This window comes from Ranitomeya variabilis, chromosome 7, assembly GCF_051348905.1.
Source record: "Ranitomeya variabilis isolate aRanVar5 chromosome 7, aRanVar5.hap1, whole genome shotgun sequence".
NCBI classification, from domain to species: Eukaryota; Metazoa; Chordata; class Amphibia; order Anura; family Dendrobatidae; genus Ranitomeya; species Ranitomeya variabilis.
The window spans coordinates 206,789,313-206,803,318 of record NC_135238.1 but is presented as its reverse complement, the minus strand read 5'-3'; the positions used below and the strand labels follow the sequence as shown (position 1 = coordinate 206,803,318).

The following is a 14,006-nucleotide window of genomic DNA, read 5'->3' as shown; positions in this document are numbered from 1 at the left end:
GAGGGTGAGAAAAGCACAGTGAGGGTGAGTAAAGCACAGTGAGGGTGAGTAAAGCACAATGAGGGTGAGTAAAGCACAGTGGGGGTGAGTAACGCACAGTGAGGGTGAGTAAAGCACAGTGGGGGTGAGAAAAGCACAGTGAGGGTGAGAAAAGCACAGTGAGGGTGAGTAAAGCACAGTGAGGGTGAGTAAAGCACAGTGGGGGTGAGTAACGCACAGTGAGGGTGAGTAAAGCACAGTGGGGGTGAGTAAAGCACAGTGGGGGTGAGAAAAGCACAGTGAGGGTGAGTAAAGCACAGTGAGGGTGAGTAAAGCACAATGAGGGTGAGTAACACACAGTGAGGGTGAGTAAAGCTCAGTGAGGGTGAGTAAAGCACAGTGAGGGTGAGTAAAGCACAGTGAGGGTGAGTAAAGCACAGTGAGGGTGAGTAACACACAGTGGGGTTGAGTAACACACAGTGAGGGTGAGTAACAGTGGGGTTGAGTAACACACAGTGAGGGTGAGTACAGCACAGTGAGGGTGAGTACAGCACAGTGAGGGTGAGTAATGCACAGTGGGGGTGAGTAAAGCACAGTGAGGGTGAGTAAAGCACAGTGGGGGTGAGTAAAGCACAGTGAGGGTGAGTAAAGCACAGTGGGGGTGAGTAAAGCACAGTGAGGGTGAGTAACACACAGTGAGGGTGAGTAACGCACAGTGAGGGTGAGTAACACAGTGGGGGTGAGTAACACAGTGGGGGTGAGTAACGCACAGTTAGGGTGAGTAAAGCACAGTGGGGGTGAGTAAAGCACAGTGGGGGTGAGTAAAGCACAGTGAGGGTGAGTAAAGCACAGTGGGGGTGAGTAACACACAGTGAGGGTGAGTAACACACAGTGGGGGTGAGTAACGCACAGTGAGGGTGAGTAAAGCACAGTGGGGGTGAGTAACACACAGTGAGTAAAGCACAGTTTTGTTTTTTTTTAAAACAAACTGCGCATGGGAGCAGAGAGTCACCCTTTAATTTCAGTTATATAGAGCCACTAGGCAGTTTTATGGACTTTAAATTGCGGTAACAGATATCTGAAACTAACCTTAGTCCTATCTGATGATAGAGAGCAGGTCATGAAAAAATTTTTTTTTAATATAAATAAACTTATTGAAATATCCTCATGGAAGTTCTTCTACTGATACGCAAAAAAACCACTTTCATGTAAAAACTACTTTTATGTAGGACCTGTCACTAGGAATAAGTATGTTATCCCGAATCTGATGTTGTATTTCGCCTCTCCATTCCTGGAATACAGCCCTCTCTTCTCTTTATGTCATTATAGTATTGTTATCAAAGAGGGAGTGGTCCTCAACTCTTCTCTCTGAAGGTCTTCTTGAGGTCTACACCCAGTTGACTAACAAGAGTAGGTTTATATGCAAGGAAGATCAGGCCATATATCAGGAATGGCAAGGAGCAGGAACAGAAGAAAAACAACACCAGATTCGGCATTTACGGCCAGCAAAAAAACAAACAAAAAATGTTCATAGCAAATGACAGATCCTCTTTAACTTATTCACTGAACATAAAGCTTAATTAATAATTTCCAAAGAGAAAATCAGTGTATTCTGGAAACACAAAAATAAAAATATATATATTTGGTGACCATTGTATATTTATATCAAAATACAATATCAACCCCACACGTAAGCTTAGAAAAGCTTAAAGTAACTTTTTCCTATGGTCTTCACTTGAATTACATTAAGGTAAAAGATGAAAAACCTAACCTCTGCCCCTACATTTTCCTTCTACAAAGGACGTACATGCTGATTGCTGACAGCCTGACAGATTTTATCGGCGGCAGAACAAAACATTCTTGTTCTCAGAAGCTCAAACCTTAAATTTATAAGAACATTTGAAGTCTTGAGAACAAGCCAAGATGTTAGTACACAGAGTGAATGACATACATGAGGACAATCTCTTGGGCCCATATACTACCGATTAATAAAAACATAACATTTCACCTCAATGGATCTGTAAAAAAAAAAGAATATATATATATATATATATCAGAAAGATAAAAAACTACCAACTAATAAACTGCAACAGCTTCTGTATTGATTAGTACTGTTTAATATTGGTACTTTTATATATTTTCTTCTTTTTATCTATCCATCTGTCTATCCATCTATGAAAATAAGTATTTGATACGTTGCCAATTTTGCAAGTTTTCACACCTACAAAAGGTCTGTAATTTTTATCATGCGTACACTTCACCTGTGAAAGACAGAATCTTTAAAAAAAAATCCAGACAATCACATTGTATGATTTTTAAATAATTAAATTGCATTTTATTGCATGAAATAAATATTTGATCACCTACCAATCAACAAGAATTCTGGCTCTCAGAGACCTGTTAGTTTTTCTTTAAGAAGCCTCCTACTCTGCACTCATTAACTGTTTTAATTGCCCCTGTTTGAACTCATTACCTGTATAAAAGACAACTGTCCACACAATCAATCACACTCCAACCTCTCCACCATGGCCAATACCAAAGAGCTGCCTAAGGACACCAGGGACAAAATTGTAAACCTGCACAAGGCTGGGAAGGGATACAGGGCAATAGACAGTAGATTGATGAGAAGGCAACAACTGTTGGCACAATTATTAGTAAATGGAAGAAACATAAGATGACTGTCAATCTTCCTTGGTTTGGGGCTTCATGCAAGATCTCGCCTCGTAGGGTAAGAATGATTCTGTGAAAGGTCAGGGATCAATGCAAAACTGACCAAGTCCTTCCATGCAATGACCTGAAGAGAGCTGGGACAACAGTCTCAAAGATTACCATTAGTAACACACTATGCCATTTGGGATTAAAATCCTGCAGGCACGCAAGGTCCCTCTGCTCACACAGCACATGCCCAGGCCCATTTGAAGGTCACCAATAATCATCTGGATGATGCAGATGAGGTATGGGAGAAGGTCATGAGGTCAGATGAGACCAAAATAGAACTTTTTGGTATCAACTCCACTCGCCGTGTTTAGCGGTAGAAGAAGGATGAGTACAACCCTAAGAACACCGCCCCAGCCATGAGCATGGGAAGGAAGCATTATACTTTCGGGGTGCTTTTCTGCAAAGGGGACAAGACGACTGCATCATATTGAAGGGAGGATAGATGGGGTCACGCAACGCAAGATTTTGGCCGACAACCTTCTTCCCTCAATCAGAGCATTGAAGATGGGTCATGGCTGAGTCTTCCAGCATTACAATGACCCAAAACACACAGCCAAGGAATATAAGGAGTGGCTCCGCAAGAAGCTTTTCAAGGTCCTAGAGTGCCCTAGCCAGTCTCCAGACCTGAACCCAATAGAAAATCTTTGCAGGGAGCTGAAGCTCAATGTTTCCCAGTGACAGCCCCGATACCTGAAAGATCTGGAGAAGATCTGTATGGAGGAGGGGGCCAAAATCCCTGCTGCAGTGTGTGCAAAAATGGTCAAGAACTTCAGGAAACATCTGACCTCTGTAAATGCAAACAAAGGTTTCTGTACCAAATGTTAGGCTCCTTTTTCTATTGCATCAAACACTAATTTTATGCAATAAAATGCAGATTAATTATGTAAAAATCATACAATGCGATTTTCTGTTTTTTTTTAGTTTTAGATTCTGTCTCTCACAGGTGAAGTGTACCTACGATAAAAATTACAGACCTCTCAATTCTTTGTAGATGGGAAAACTTACAAAATCGTCAGTGTATCAAATACTTATTTTCCGCAATGGGTGGGGATGTCAATTTACTGCATGAAAGCATCTTATTACCTTTCTGGCAGTTTACAGAGTCGTCCATTAATGACCATCCAGAAGGACAGACGCAAGAGTAAAATTTTGGAGAACTTGAGGACAGCAAGCAAAGATGGCTGCAGGGGTTTGACACACACGGATTTTGCCCTGTGAAAATAAATTTTGAAATAACATTATGAAGAGGCATGTGTTCAACATACAGATAGAAAATGACAATGGATTTAAAAAGTCTCCTTTGTTGAAGACTATTGTTTATTGAAAAATAACCCTAGTATAAGGAAATTGTGCCAATAATAATTTATATTTTTTCTTAAAAACCACATTAATCTTTTCAGATTTTGCTTTAAATCCCAAAATATATATAATTAAAAAATTGAAAAATAATATGTCAAAATATATCATAAAAATATCAAATAAAATATGTTAAAAATCAGATTGGACAGATGAATAAGTATAGTAGTTACCAAATATGAATTTTAGAGTTTTTACCTCCAGGCTGCTTTACAGGATGAACTGCAGAGAGCCCCATCGGTTGGTGAATATTATAAATCATGACCGTGTGGTTTCCGCCATGAAACTTATTGGCCCGTATGATCCGATTGGTGTATCGGTCACTCCAATAAATGTAGTCTTCAAATATGGCAATGGCATGTGGATGTTGTAGCACCTAGGAGAATGCAGATTTCTATATAAACAATATATGTAACAGAATGATGGATACTTATTTCAGTTTTGCGCCTTGACCACTAGCATTGCTTAACTGTAATAATACATGGTTTTAATATCAATATTTTTTATTTAAAGTGTATTTAAAAATGAGTGTAAAATCTAGAAGGTTTTATACCATTATTTCTGAATGGAGACCAAAAAACTGCAATGCAAACTCAAAGTTGGGACCAGACTGAACTCTGAAGAAGGGCTGCGTAAATCTTTTTGCTCAATTCTAGTTGGTTCAGAATTACAAGTTAATAAAGGCAAGACAATGGATCAAAGCAATAGTCAGCTACTGTAAGTATGCGATCAATTTATGAAAAAACGATTGAGCCAAACATTTCTATAAATGGTGGCTCAGTGGTTAGCACTGCAGCCTTGCAGCGCTGGAGTCCTGGGTTCAAATCCCACCGAGGACAACATCTTCAAGGAGTCAGTATGTTCTCCCCGTGTTTGTGTGGGTTTCCTCTGGGTTATCCGGTTTCCTCCCACACTCCAAAGACATACAAAAAGGGAATTGAGATCGCCTGTAAAGTGCTGCGTTAATGATGGCGCTATATAAGTAAAAATAAATAAAAAGGAGATTTTTGTGTACTCACCGTAAAATCTCTTTCTCTTAGCCTCTAATTGGGGGACACAGGACCATGGGTGTTATGCTGCTGTCCACTAGGAGGCGACACTATGCATAATCTGAAAAAGATTAACTGTGGCTCCTCCTGTGCAGTATACACCCCTGGACGGCATCAGCCTTCTCCAGTTTTGTGCAAAAGCAGTAGGAGGAACGTAACATGAATAACATAATTATGCCTGTAAGAAGGCAACTATGTACGAGCTCAAGAAACAATATGAGAACTCAACAGTTACAACAGCCCGGAAAGGGCAACAGGGTGGGAGCTGTGTCCCCCAATTAGAGGCTAAGAGAAAGAGATTTTACGGTGAGTACACAAAAATCTCCTTTACTCTGTCGCCTCATTGGGGGACACAGGACCATGGGACGTCCTAAAGCAGTCCCTGGGTGGGAAGCAATGGACGAATATTGTGCAGACAGGCCCGTACACTTAGGGCACCGCCGCCTGCAGGACACGTCTACCCAGGCTCGCGTCCGCTGAGGACTGGGTATGAACCCTGTAGTGTTTAGTAAACGTGTGTAAGCTAGTCCAAGTGGCCGCCTTACACACTTGTTGTGCCGAAGCCTGGTGCCGAATGGCCCAGGAGGCCCCTACCGCCCGTGTAGAGTGTGCCGTAATACCGGCTGGAAGAGGAGAATTCTTAAGGCGGTACGCCTCTTGTATGGTGGATTTGATCCACCTGGCAAGAGTAGCTTTGGAAGCTGGCATACCCTTGTGGCCGCCTTCCGGAAGAAGGAAAAGGGAATCAGACCTCCGGAAGGACGCAGTCCTAGACACGTATATACGCAAAGCCCTGACAAGGTCAAGCGTATGCAGAGCCATCTCCACTCTAAGAACCGGAACCGGACAAAGGGATGGTAGTGAAATTTCCTCATTGAGGTGGAAGTTGGACACAACCTTCGGGAGGAAGGATGGGACCGTACGAAGAACTACCTTGTCCTGGTGAAATGCCAGGAAAGGCCGTCTGCAGGAGAGTGCTGTCAGTTCAGACACCCTGCGTAGCGAGGTGATTGCCACCAGGAAAACCACCTTCTGGGAAAGAAGGCGGAGCGGGACCTCCTTAAGAGGTTCGAAGGGTGGTTCCTGCAATGCTGTCAGGACCAGGTTGAGGTCCCACGTTTCTAGTGGTCGTCTGTAGGGGGGAACCAATCGGGAAACCCCCTGAAGGAAAGTCCTTACTTGCGGCTTGGTAGCAATGTGCTTTTGGAAAAGCACTGAGAGGGCTGACACCTGGCTCTTAAGCGAGCCCAATGACAGCCTGGCCTCCAGACCCGATTGGAGAAAACCAAGTACTTTGGGTATGGAATAAGGGAGTGGGATCTGGCCACGAGATTCGCACCAGGTAAAGAAAGCTTTCCAGGTACGGTAATAAATCTTGGCAGAGGCTGGTTTCCGTGCTCTGATCATGGTTCCAATGACATCTGCCGAGAGCCCTGCCTGGGTTAGAACCCAGGTCTCAAGGGCCACGCCGTCAAATTGAGAGCCCCCGAGTTCTGGTGGTAGAACGGCCCTTGTGATAGAAGATCGTGGCGGTCGGGGAGATGCCAAGGGGCGTCTGCTGTGAGTTGTACGATGTCGGCGTACCATGTGCGTCTGGGCCAGTCCGGTGCAATGAGGATGGTTGGAACTCCCTCTTGTTTGATCTTCCTCACCACTCTGGATATCAGGGGGAGAGGTGGAAAAATGTACAGAAGCTGGAACTGGGTCCAGTCCTGAACCAGAGCGTCTGCTCCGAGCGACCGCGGATCGTGTGTTCTGGCAATGAAGTTGGAGACCTTGGCATTGAAATGGGATGCCATTAGGTCCACATCCGGGGTCCCCCAGCGGAGACAGATCTGTTGAAAAATTTCGGGATGGAGAGACCACTCTCCCGAGTCTATTCCTTGTCGGCTGAGGAAGTCTGCTTTCCAGTTGTCCACACCCGGAATGTGGACCGCCGAAAGAACCGACCCTGTGTCCTCCGCCCAGCGGAGGATATGTGACACTTCCCGCATCGCCTGGGTACTGCGGGTCACCCCTTGATGATTCACATATGCCACAGCCGTGGCATTGTCCGACTGTATCCTGATGTGAGAGACTGCCAGTAAGTGATGGAAGGCCCTCAATGCCAGTAGGATGGCACGAATTTCCAGGATGTTGATGGGCATGGTCGCTTCCGCTGGGGACCACTTGCCCTGTGCCCTGTGGTGTAGGTGCACCGCACCCCAACCCGTCAGGCTCGCGTTGGTGGTCAGGACCTTCCATTGACCTGAGAGAAAGGATTTCCCCTTTGCTAGCGAGGTTGGCTTGAGCCACCAGTGCAGGGACCTCCTGGTTGACGACGTTAGCTGGAACTCCCTGTCGAGAGAAAAGGGATTCCTGTCCCAGGACTTGAGAATGGCTAGTTGGAGAGGTCTGAGGTGAAACTGGGCAAATGGGACAGCTTCTATTGCCGCTGCCATCTTGCCGAGGACTCTCATGGCAAACCGGAGAGATCGAGGGGGTTTGCGGAGGAGGGTGCGAACTGCTAGTCGGAGAGCCAGTGCCTTGTCCTTGGGAAGGAGCACTAGACCCCTGGAGGTGTTGAATAACATTCCCAGGAAGGTCAGGGACTGACTCGGGGTTGGTGATGACTTTTGTAGGTTGATTAACCAGCCCATGCGACTGAGAGTATCGGTTGTGATTGAGACGCTGAGCTCGCAGTCCTTGAAGGTGGGAGCCTTGATGAGTAGATCGTCCAGGTATGGAACGACTACTATGCCTCTGGAGTGCAGGACGTCCATGGTGGCTGCCATGACCTTGGTGAACACTCTGGGAGCCGTGGCGAGTCCAAAGGGGAGAGCCACGAATTGGTAGTGGTCCTGGCCTATTGCGAACCTGAGAAACCTCTGATGGGCAGGTGCAATGGGTATATGCAGGTATGCGTCTTGTATGTCTATGGAGGCGAGATTTTCTCCCTTCTCCATGGACGCAATGATGGACCGAAGGGACTCCATGCGGAAATGACGGACCCGTACATATTTGTTGAGCTGTTTTAGGTCTAGTATGGGCCGTACGCTGCCTCCTTTCTTGGGAACTAGGAACAGATTGGAGTAGAACCCTCGGAAGCGGTCGGTCGTGGGTACCGGTACTATGACTCCTGATTGACAAAGCGAGGAGACCGCTTGGTGGTAGGCTCGAGCCTTGGCTGGCGGTTTTGGGGGGACAGAGAGGAAGAACCGGTCCGGTGGGTTGGAGGTGAAGTCTATTTTGTATCCGGAAGACACTAGTTCCGTGACCCACCTGTCTTCTGTAATAGGCAGCCAGACTTGATGAAAGAGCAAAAGTCGGCCGCCTACTGGTGTGGTGTCTTCCGGAGTCCGTGAGTCATGAGGAGGAGAAAGTCTGAGATTTTCCTCCTCTGGGCTTAGACTGGCCTGCTTTTGACTGCCAGGTCTTGTCCGACCTTTGCGTCGATCGTGAGTTGTCCCTGCGTGGGGAACGGTTACGATTTTGTACTGGACGTGAGACGGACCAGCCGGAGGAATTCCGAAAGGATCGGAATCGAGTTTGGTTACGCTTCTTGTAGGTGCGTTTAGGTTTCAGTTGGGGAAGAGAAGTACTCTTACCCCCTGTGGCGTTGGATATCATAGTGTCCAACTGTTCACCGAAAAGTCTCCCACTGAGGTAGGGGAGGTGCGTGAGGGACTTCTTTGAGGCTGCGTCCGCTTTCCATTCCCGCAGCCAGAGGATACGCCGAATCGTGATGGCGTTTGATGCTATCCCCGCGACTCCCCTTGCTGAATCCAGAGCTGCATGGAGCATGTAATCTGCTACAACAGCAATTTGAACCGCTTGGTCCGACAGTTCAAGAGCGGATGCTTGGAAGGCTTGTAAATTGTTTGCCCAGGCCAGGATGGCCTTGGCAGCCCAAACTGAGGCGAACGCGGGAGCCAGGGATGCCCCTGCTGCCTCGAAAATTGAACGAGCCATGCGTTCTACCTGCCGGTCTGCTGCGTCCCTTAGGGTTGAGCTATCTGGCAGTGAAAGGAGGGTCTGTGCTGCTAGCCTGGAGACTGGGGGATCCACTTCAGGTGGATCTGTCCATTCCTTGGTGTCCTTCTGTGGGAAGGGGTACCTCGCCTCCAGATATTTGCGATTAGCGAATTTTTTCTCAGGCTGTGAGAGCTGTTTTTTAAGGATCGCCTTAAACTCTGGGTGGTTAGAGAAAACCTTAGGCGGCTTCAGAGGTCCTTCAAAGGAAATCTGATGTTCTGGGGCCTCTGGTGGCGGATCAGAAATGTCCAGCACCCGATGGATGGACGATATTATGTCCTCAACTAGCGCTGTATTGCTAGGAGGGATTGGGATCAGGGACCCCTCCGTTTCTCTGTCTGAGTCAGAGTCGCAGATGCCTTCCGAATCCTGTGTATCACTGAGGCGTCCCCTGCTGGGTGAGCTGGGGAGGAGGCCTTCTCTGGTTGGGGATTGCGGAGATCTGCATTGTCTGTCCCTGGAATGGGACGGTCTAGATGACCTGGAGCAACGGTGTCTCTCCCTAGAGGGGGATGACCGTGTGCTATGGGATGACGCAGATGGACTTGATCTATGGATCCGCTTGCGTCGTGACCTAGACGTGGATGTGCCAGGGTCATCTTGTTCCTGAGTCAAGCTCTCCCTTTGCTGGGTAACGGTCATAGCCGGGGCATGACCCTGCAGAGCCTGAAGCAATGTGGAAGTTAGGTTATCTATAGACTGCGTCATAGATTGCGATATCTGAGTAGCCCATTCCGGTGTGGCATTAGACACCGAGGCATTGGCAGGGGCTTCTTGAGGCTGTGACACAGTTGTTTGTATACAGTTCTGACAATGCGGGTACGTGCTACTACTGGGGAGAGCGGTCCCGCAGGCTGTGCAGAATGCATAGTAGCAGTTCTGCCTGGTTCTCTTAGACCTTGAGCCCGGCATAGTGCACAGAGTGCAGAAGTGCTGCCAGCAGATGGACCTTACAGGGGTAGAGAACCTACAGGGGAGCCTTATAGGTAATATGGATTCACAGCTGAGTAAAGATAACCCAGCTGTGATCTTACCCCACCAGTGTACCCCTAGGTCCAGCGCCGAAAATCCACAGTCCTGTGCCCCCCGGAGACTGGCTGCCTGGTCCTGGTCCTGCAGACCGGGAGATGCAGGGTTAATCTGCAGCCGAAAATGGCTGCAGAGACAGAGGAGAGAGGAGGAGAAGGGGGCGGAGAGCTGGAAAAAGGCGGCAAGGCTATAAAAAACCCGCCCTTTCTGTCTCGATCCGCCCCTTGTATGACACTGTAGAGTGTCATATTTGTCATCCGGGGGGCGGGCCGGGGGGCGGAGAGGAGGCTGCTGCTTCAGCTAGGCCGAAGCCGGGGCCTAAATTAGATGCCTGAGGCCCAGAAGGGCTCCAGGCCGGCGCGAAAGTCCAGGAGGGGGTCGGATCTGAACCGGACCCCTCCGGATTTGAAGGCAGGATGGCGGTGGGGCTATAAGCGGAAGGGGGAGCCCGGCTGGGGTCCCCCTGAGGCAGTATAGAGCTGGTGCTGCCACAGAGACAGGGACGCAGGGAGCCCTGTGTCTGTATGTGCCATGCCTGCCTGCACTCCCCCCGGCCCCAACAGGAGCCCGCAGCTGGGCTGGGGTCCCTGGATGCAGGCGCAGTATGCTGGCCCATTGCTGGGAGCTGTAGGATGCTGCCTGTACAGGCCCTACCTGAGGTGTCTCAACCTAATACCCCCAGAGGGGGATAGGGAGGGTGCTGTTGTCACACCTTCAGGGGCCTTTATCCTCGCCTCGACCTCAACCCAGAAACCAAAAGGAATTGGGGAAGGAGGGGGGTCTCGACTTCGAACCAACACCCGAGGGGCTGGGGAAGGAGCAGCATGGGGAATAGCCATCTCAACTTCAACTGGGCACCCAATAATAGGGGGCCGAGGAAGGAGCCATGCCGGGAGTCTCACAGGAGACCCTCTTTTCTTCATCTGTAATCCCGTCGGAAAACGGGAAACGGAGTAAAACGGAGTAAAAATCTTTAGGTGTGCCTCCTTTGCGACACTAAGCAAAAACTGGAGAAGGCTGATGCCTCCAGGGGTGTATACTGCACAGGAGGAGCCACAGTTAATCTTTTTCAGATTATGCATAGTGTCACCTCCTAGTGGACAGCAGCATAACACCCATGGTCCTGTGTCCCCCAATGAGGCGACAGAGTAATAAACCTTTATCATTTCAATGACCAGCGATACTCACCAAATGACTAGCCAAGGTCTGCCTCCTGTTATTTCCATCATAATCACAGTAGTCAATGTAATCAAGATAAGCATCAGCAAAGTAGAGGCGCTTAGTAGGATAATCAATAGTTAGCCCATTTGGCCAATAGATCTTCTCTGAAATGATAGCCGTTCTTAAGGTTCCATCCATACTCGACCTTTCTATTCTAGGATTTCGTCCCCAGTCTGTCCAAAACATTAGCCGGACACTGAAAAGAAAATTTAGGTTTAAACTTGTGTAATTAATTATGCCTAAAATAAGAAATGATAACCGATAACAAAAAAGGGCTTTTTATTATTAAAATATGCATTTAGCGGCCATTTGGGGCTCAAAATTGCATAAAACGAAAATTTGAAAAAAAAAGATCGAGTACCCAGTCAGTGATGAAGAGCGCATTGGTACATCATATCACATAACTGTATTGTCTAAATTTGGGTGTTGGGCTTGTTGATGTTCACTGAAGTCATTTTTGTGCATAAGAACATACGATGGACAACATGGGCAAATTAAATTATTATGGGCAAAAAGTCAACACCCCATTAACTTGTCCTGCTTTCTTTTGGACAGAAAATGGGACCAGCACTGAATTTTGACAGTAAAAAGTTAGCCCTTTTAACACAAACTCAGCATTGAAAACAAGTTACTAAAAAAGGTTTAAAAGAAAATCATAAAATTTGTATCAAGATTTGTAAAAGGTCCATAACATTTATAAACCAGTGGTCAAAAATGTGCATTTTTTCTCATTCCTCAAAATAATATAGCCATGTATTCTTACTCTGTTCTGGGATCCAAGACAAGTCCTCGAGGATTTGTCACGTTCTCGCTGATGAGGACAGCCCTGTGAGTCCCATCAAGTTTGGAGACTTCGATTGTCTCCAGAACATAATCTGTCCAGTAAAGGTTTCGCCCTACCCAGTCTACAGCTATGCTTTCCGTCACAGTGACACCGCTGTCAAAAATCTGTAATAAAAGTAATAAAGTCAATAAACATTGCATTTTCAGCTTCATGGAGCATCATTGAATCTGATGTGATATAGACATGTCGTAGAAATAGATATAACAGATTCCGCACAGGCAAATATGGTAATCCGAGTTATATGAGAATACATGTCTGATAACTGCTGTAATCCGAAAAGATATGTCACAAACAAAGAATAAAAATGTAAAAAAGGTAAAATTATATATTTTTTCTATAATCACCTTATGTAAGGGTCTTATAACAGGCCGATAACCTGAGGGGACGTGCTGCTGATCAACAATGTTCTAGACCCACATTAAAGTGCGATCGGTGGTTGCCTGATTGTTGAAATGTTTACCCGGGGCAACGATTGGGAACAAATGTTCCTATGAGCATTAGCCCCTGTACAAGGGTCCTAAGATTGTAATTAAACGGTATTCTCTTCATTTACACTGATACATATTTTAGGAGAACAGGAGTTCTGTGCCCAGCAAAATAACCGGCAAAGGCCCAGAAAGAAGGGAAAAGATGGAAAGAGAAATACAGCAATGTGCTCTGCTTTCAAAATTCTGTTCTATGGTTGATGGGACATTGGGGGACACAGGACCTTCAATCACGCAATTAAGTTGAATGTAAGCTAAAAACTGAACATGGGTGTCCAATAGTGTATGACATATTGCTATTTAGTTCAAAAGGGTCCTTTAAAGGAATTCTCCAGAGATAGAAAAAAAAAGAAAGAAAAAGTCATTAGAAATAAATTATTAAATACATTTAATTAGCAAATCACACTTGTTTTGTCTATAATTGTAATCGCGATAGTATATTTAAATGACTGCTGTCTTGTTACACTGATAGAAACCGATCCTAAAAAGTTAATAGCACAGGAGTCTGTGAGCATGTGCAGTAGGAAGCTCGATTGCGGTGACCTGAAGATACCTACACCACATATTGTCAAGCTATTTTCAGTTCTCAGCAGCTGCGCAACTTTCAGAAAGACAGAATGTATGCACAGCAGTGTGAGCAGCCTCTTCTTACCTTAGAACTACTTGATATCTCCAGTATTAAGTCAAAGAGTGTATGGACAGCAATGTGAGCAGCCTCTTCTTACCTTAGGACTTTTTGGTATCTTCAGTATTAGATCAGACAGAATGTATGGACAGCAGTGTGAGCAGCCTCTTCTTACCTCAGCACCCTTGGTATCTCCAGTATTAGATCAGACAGGCTGGACAGCAGTGTGAGCAGCCTCTTCTTACCTCAGCACCCTTGGTATCTCCAGTGTTAGATCAGACAGGCTGGACAGCAGTGTGAGCAGCCTCTTCTTACCTCAGCACCCCTGGTATCTACAGTGTTAGATCAGACAGGCTGGACAGCAGTGTGAGCAGCCTCTTCTTACCTCAGCACCCTTGGTATATCCAGTGTTAGATCAGACAGGCTGGACAGCAGTTTGAGTGGCCTCTTCTCACCTCAGCACCCTTGGTATCTCCAGTGTTAGATCAGACAGGCTGGACAGCAGTTTGAGTGGCCTCTTCTTACCTCAGCACCCTTGGTATCTCCAGTGTTAGATCAAATAGACAGGGTGGACAGCAGTGTGAGCAGCCTCTTATTACCTCAGCACCCCTGAGATTTCAAGTTTTAGATCAGGATATCCACTATGAAAACATCTTCCTACACATGAAGTGACCGGGAGTTTCCTA

General features: G+C 46.5%; 1 protein-coding gene across 3 annotated transcripts in view; it reads right to left on the bottom strand.

Annotated features, from left to right (window-relative positions):
- Positions 1-14,006, bottom strand: part of LRP2 (LDL receptor related protein 2) — a 218,059-nt gene that overhangs the window by 91,996 nt on the left and 112,057 nt on the right. For all 3 annotated transcript variants that reach the window (XM_077272772.1, XM_077272773.1, XM_077272774.1), the window contains 4 exons: positions 12,130-12,314; positions 11,334-11,562; positions 4,252-4,429; positions 3,781-3,909 (listed from right to left, as the gene is read on the bottom strand). In XM_077272772.1, coding sequence (XP_077128887.1) covers positions 3,781-3,909; positions 4,252-4,429; positions 11,334-11,562; positions 12,130-12,314 — 721 coding nt within the window. The remainder of the gene's footprint in view (positions 1-3,780; positions 3,910-4,251; positions 4,430-11,333; positions 11,563-12,129; positions 12,315-14,006) is intronic.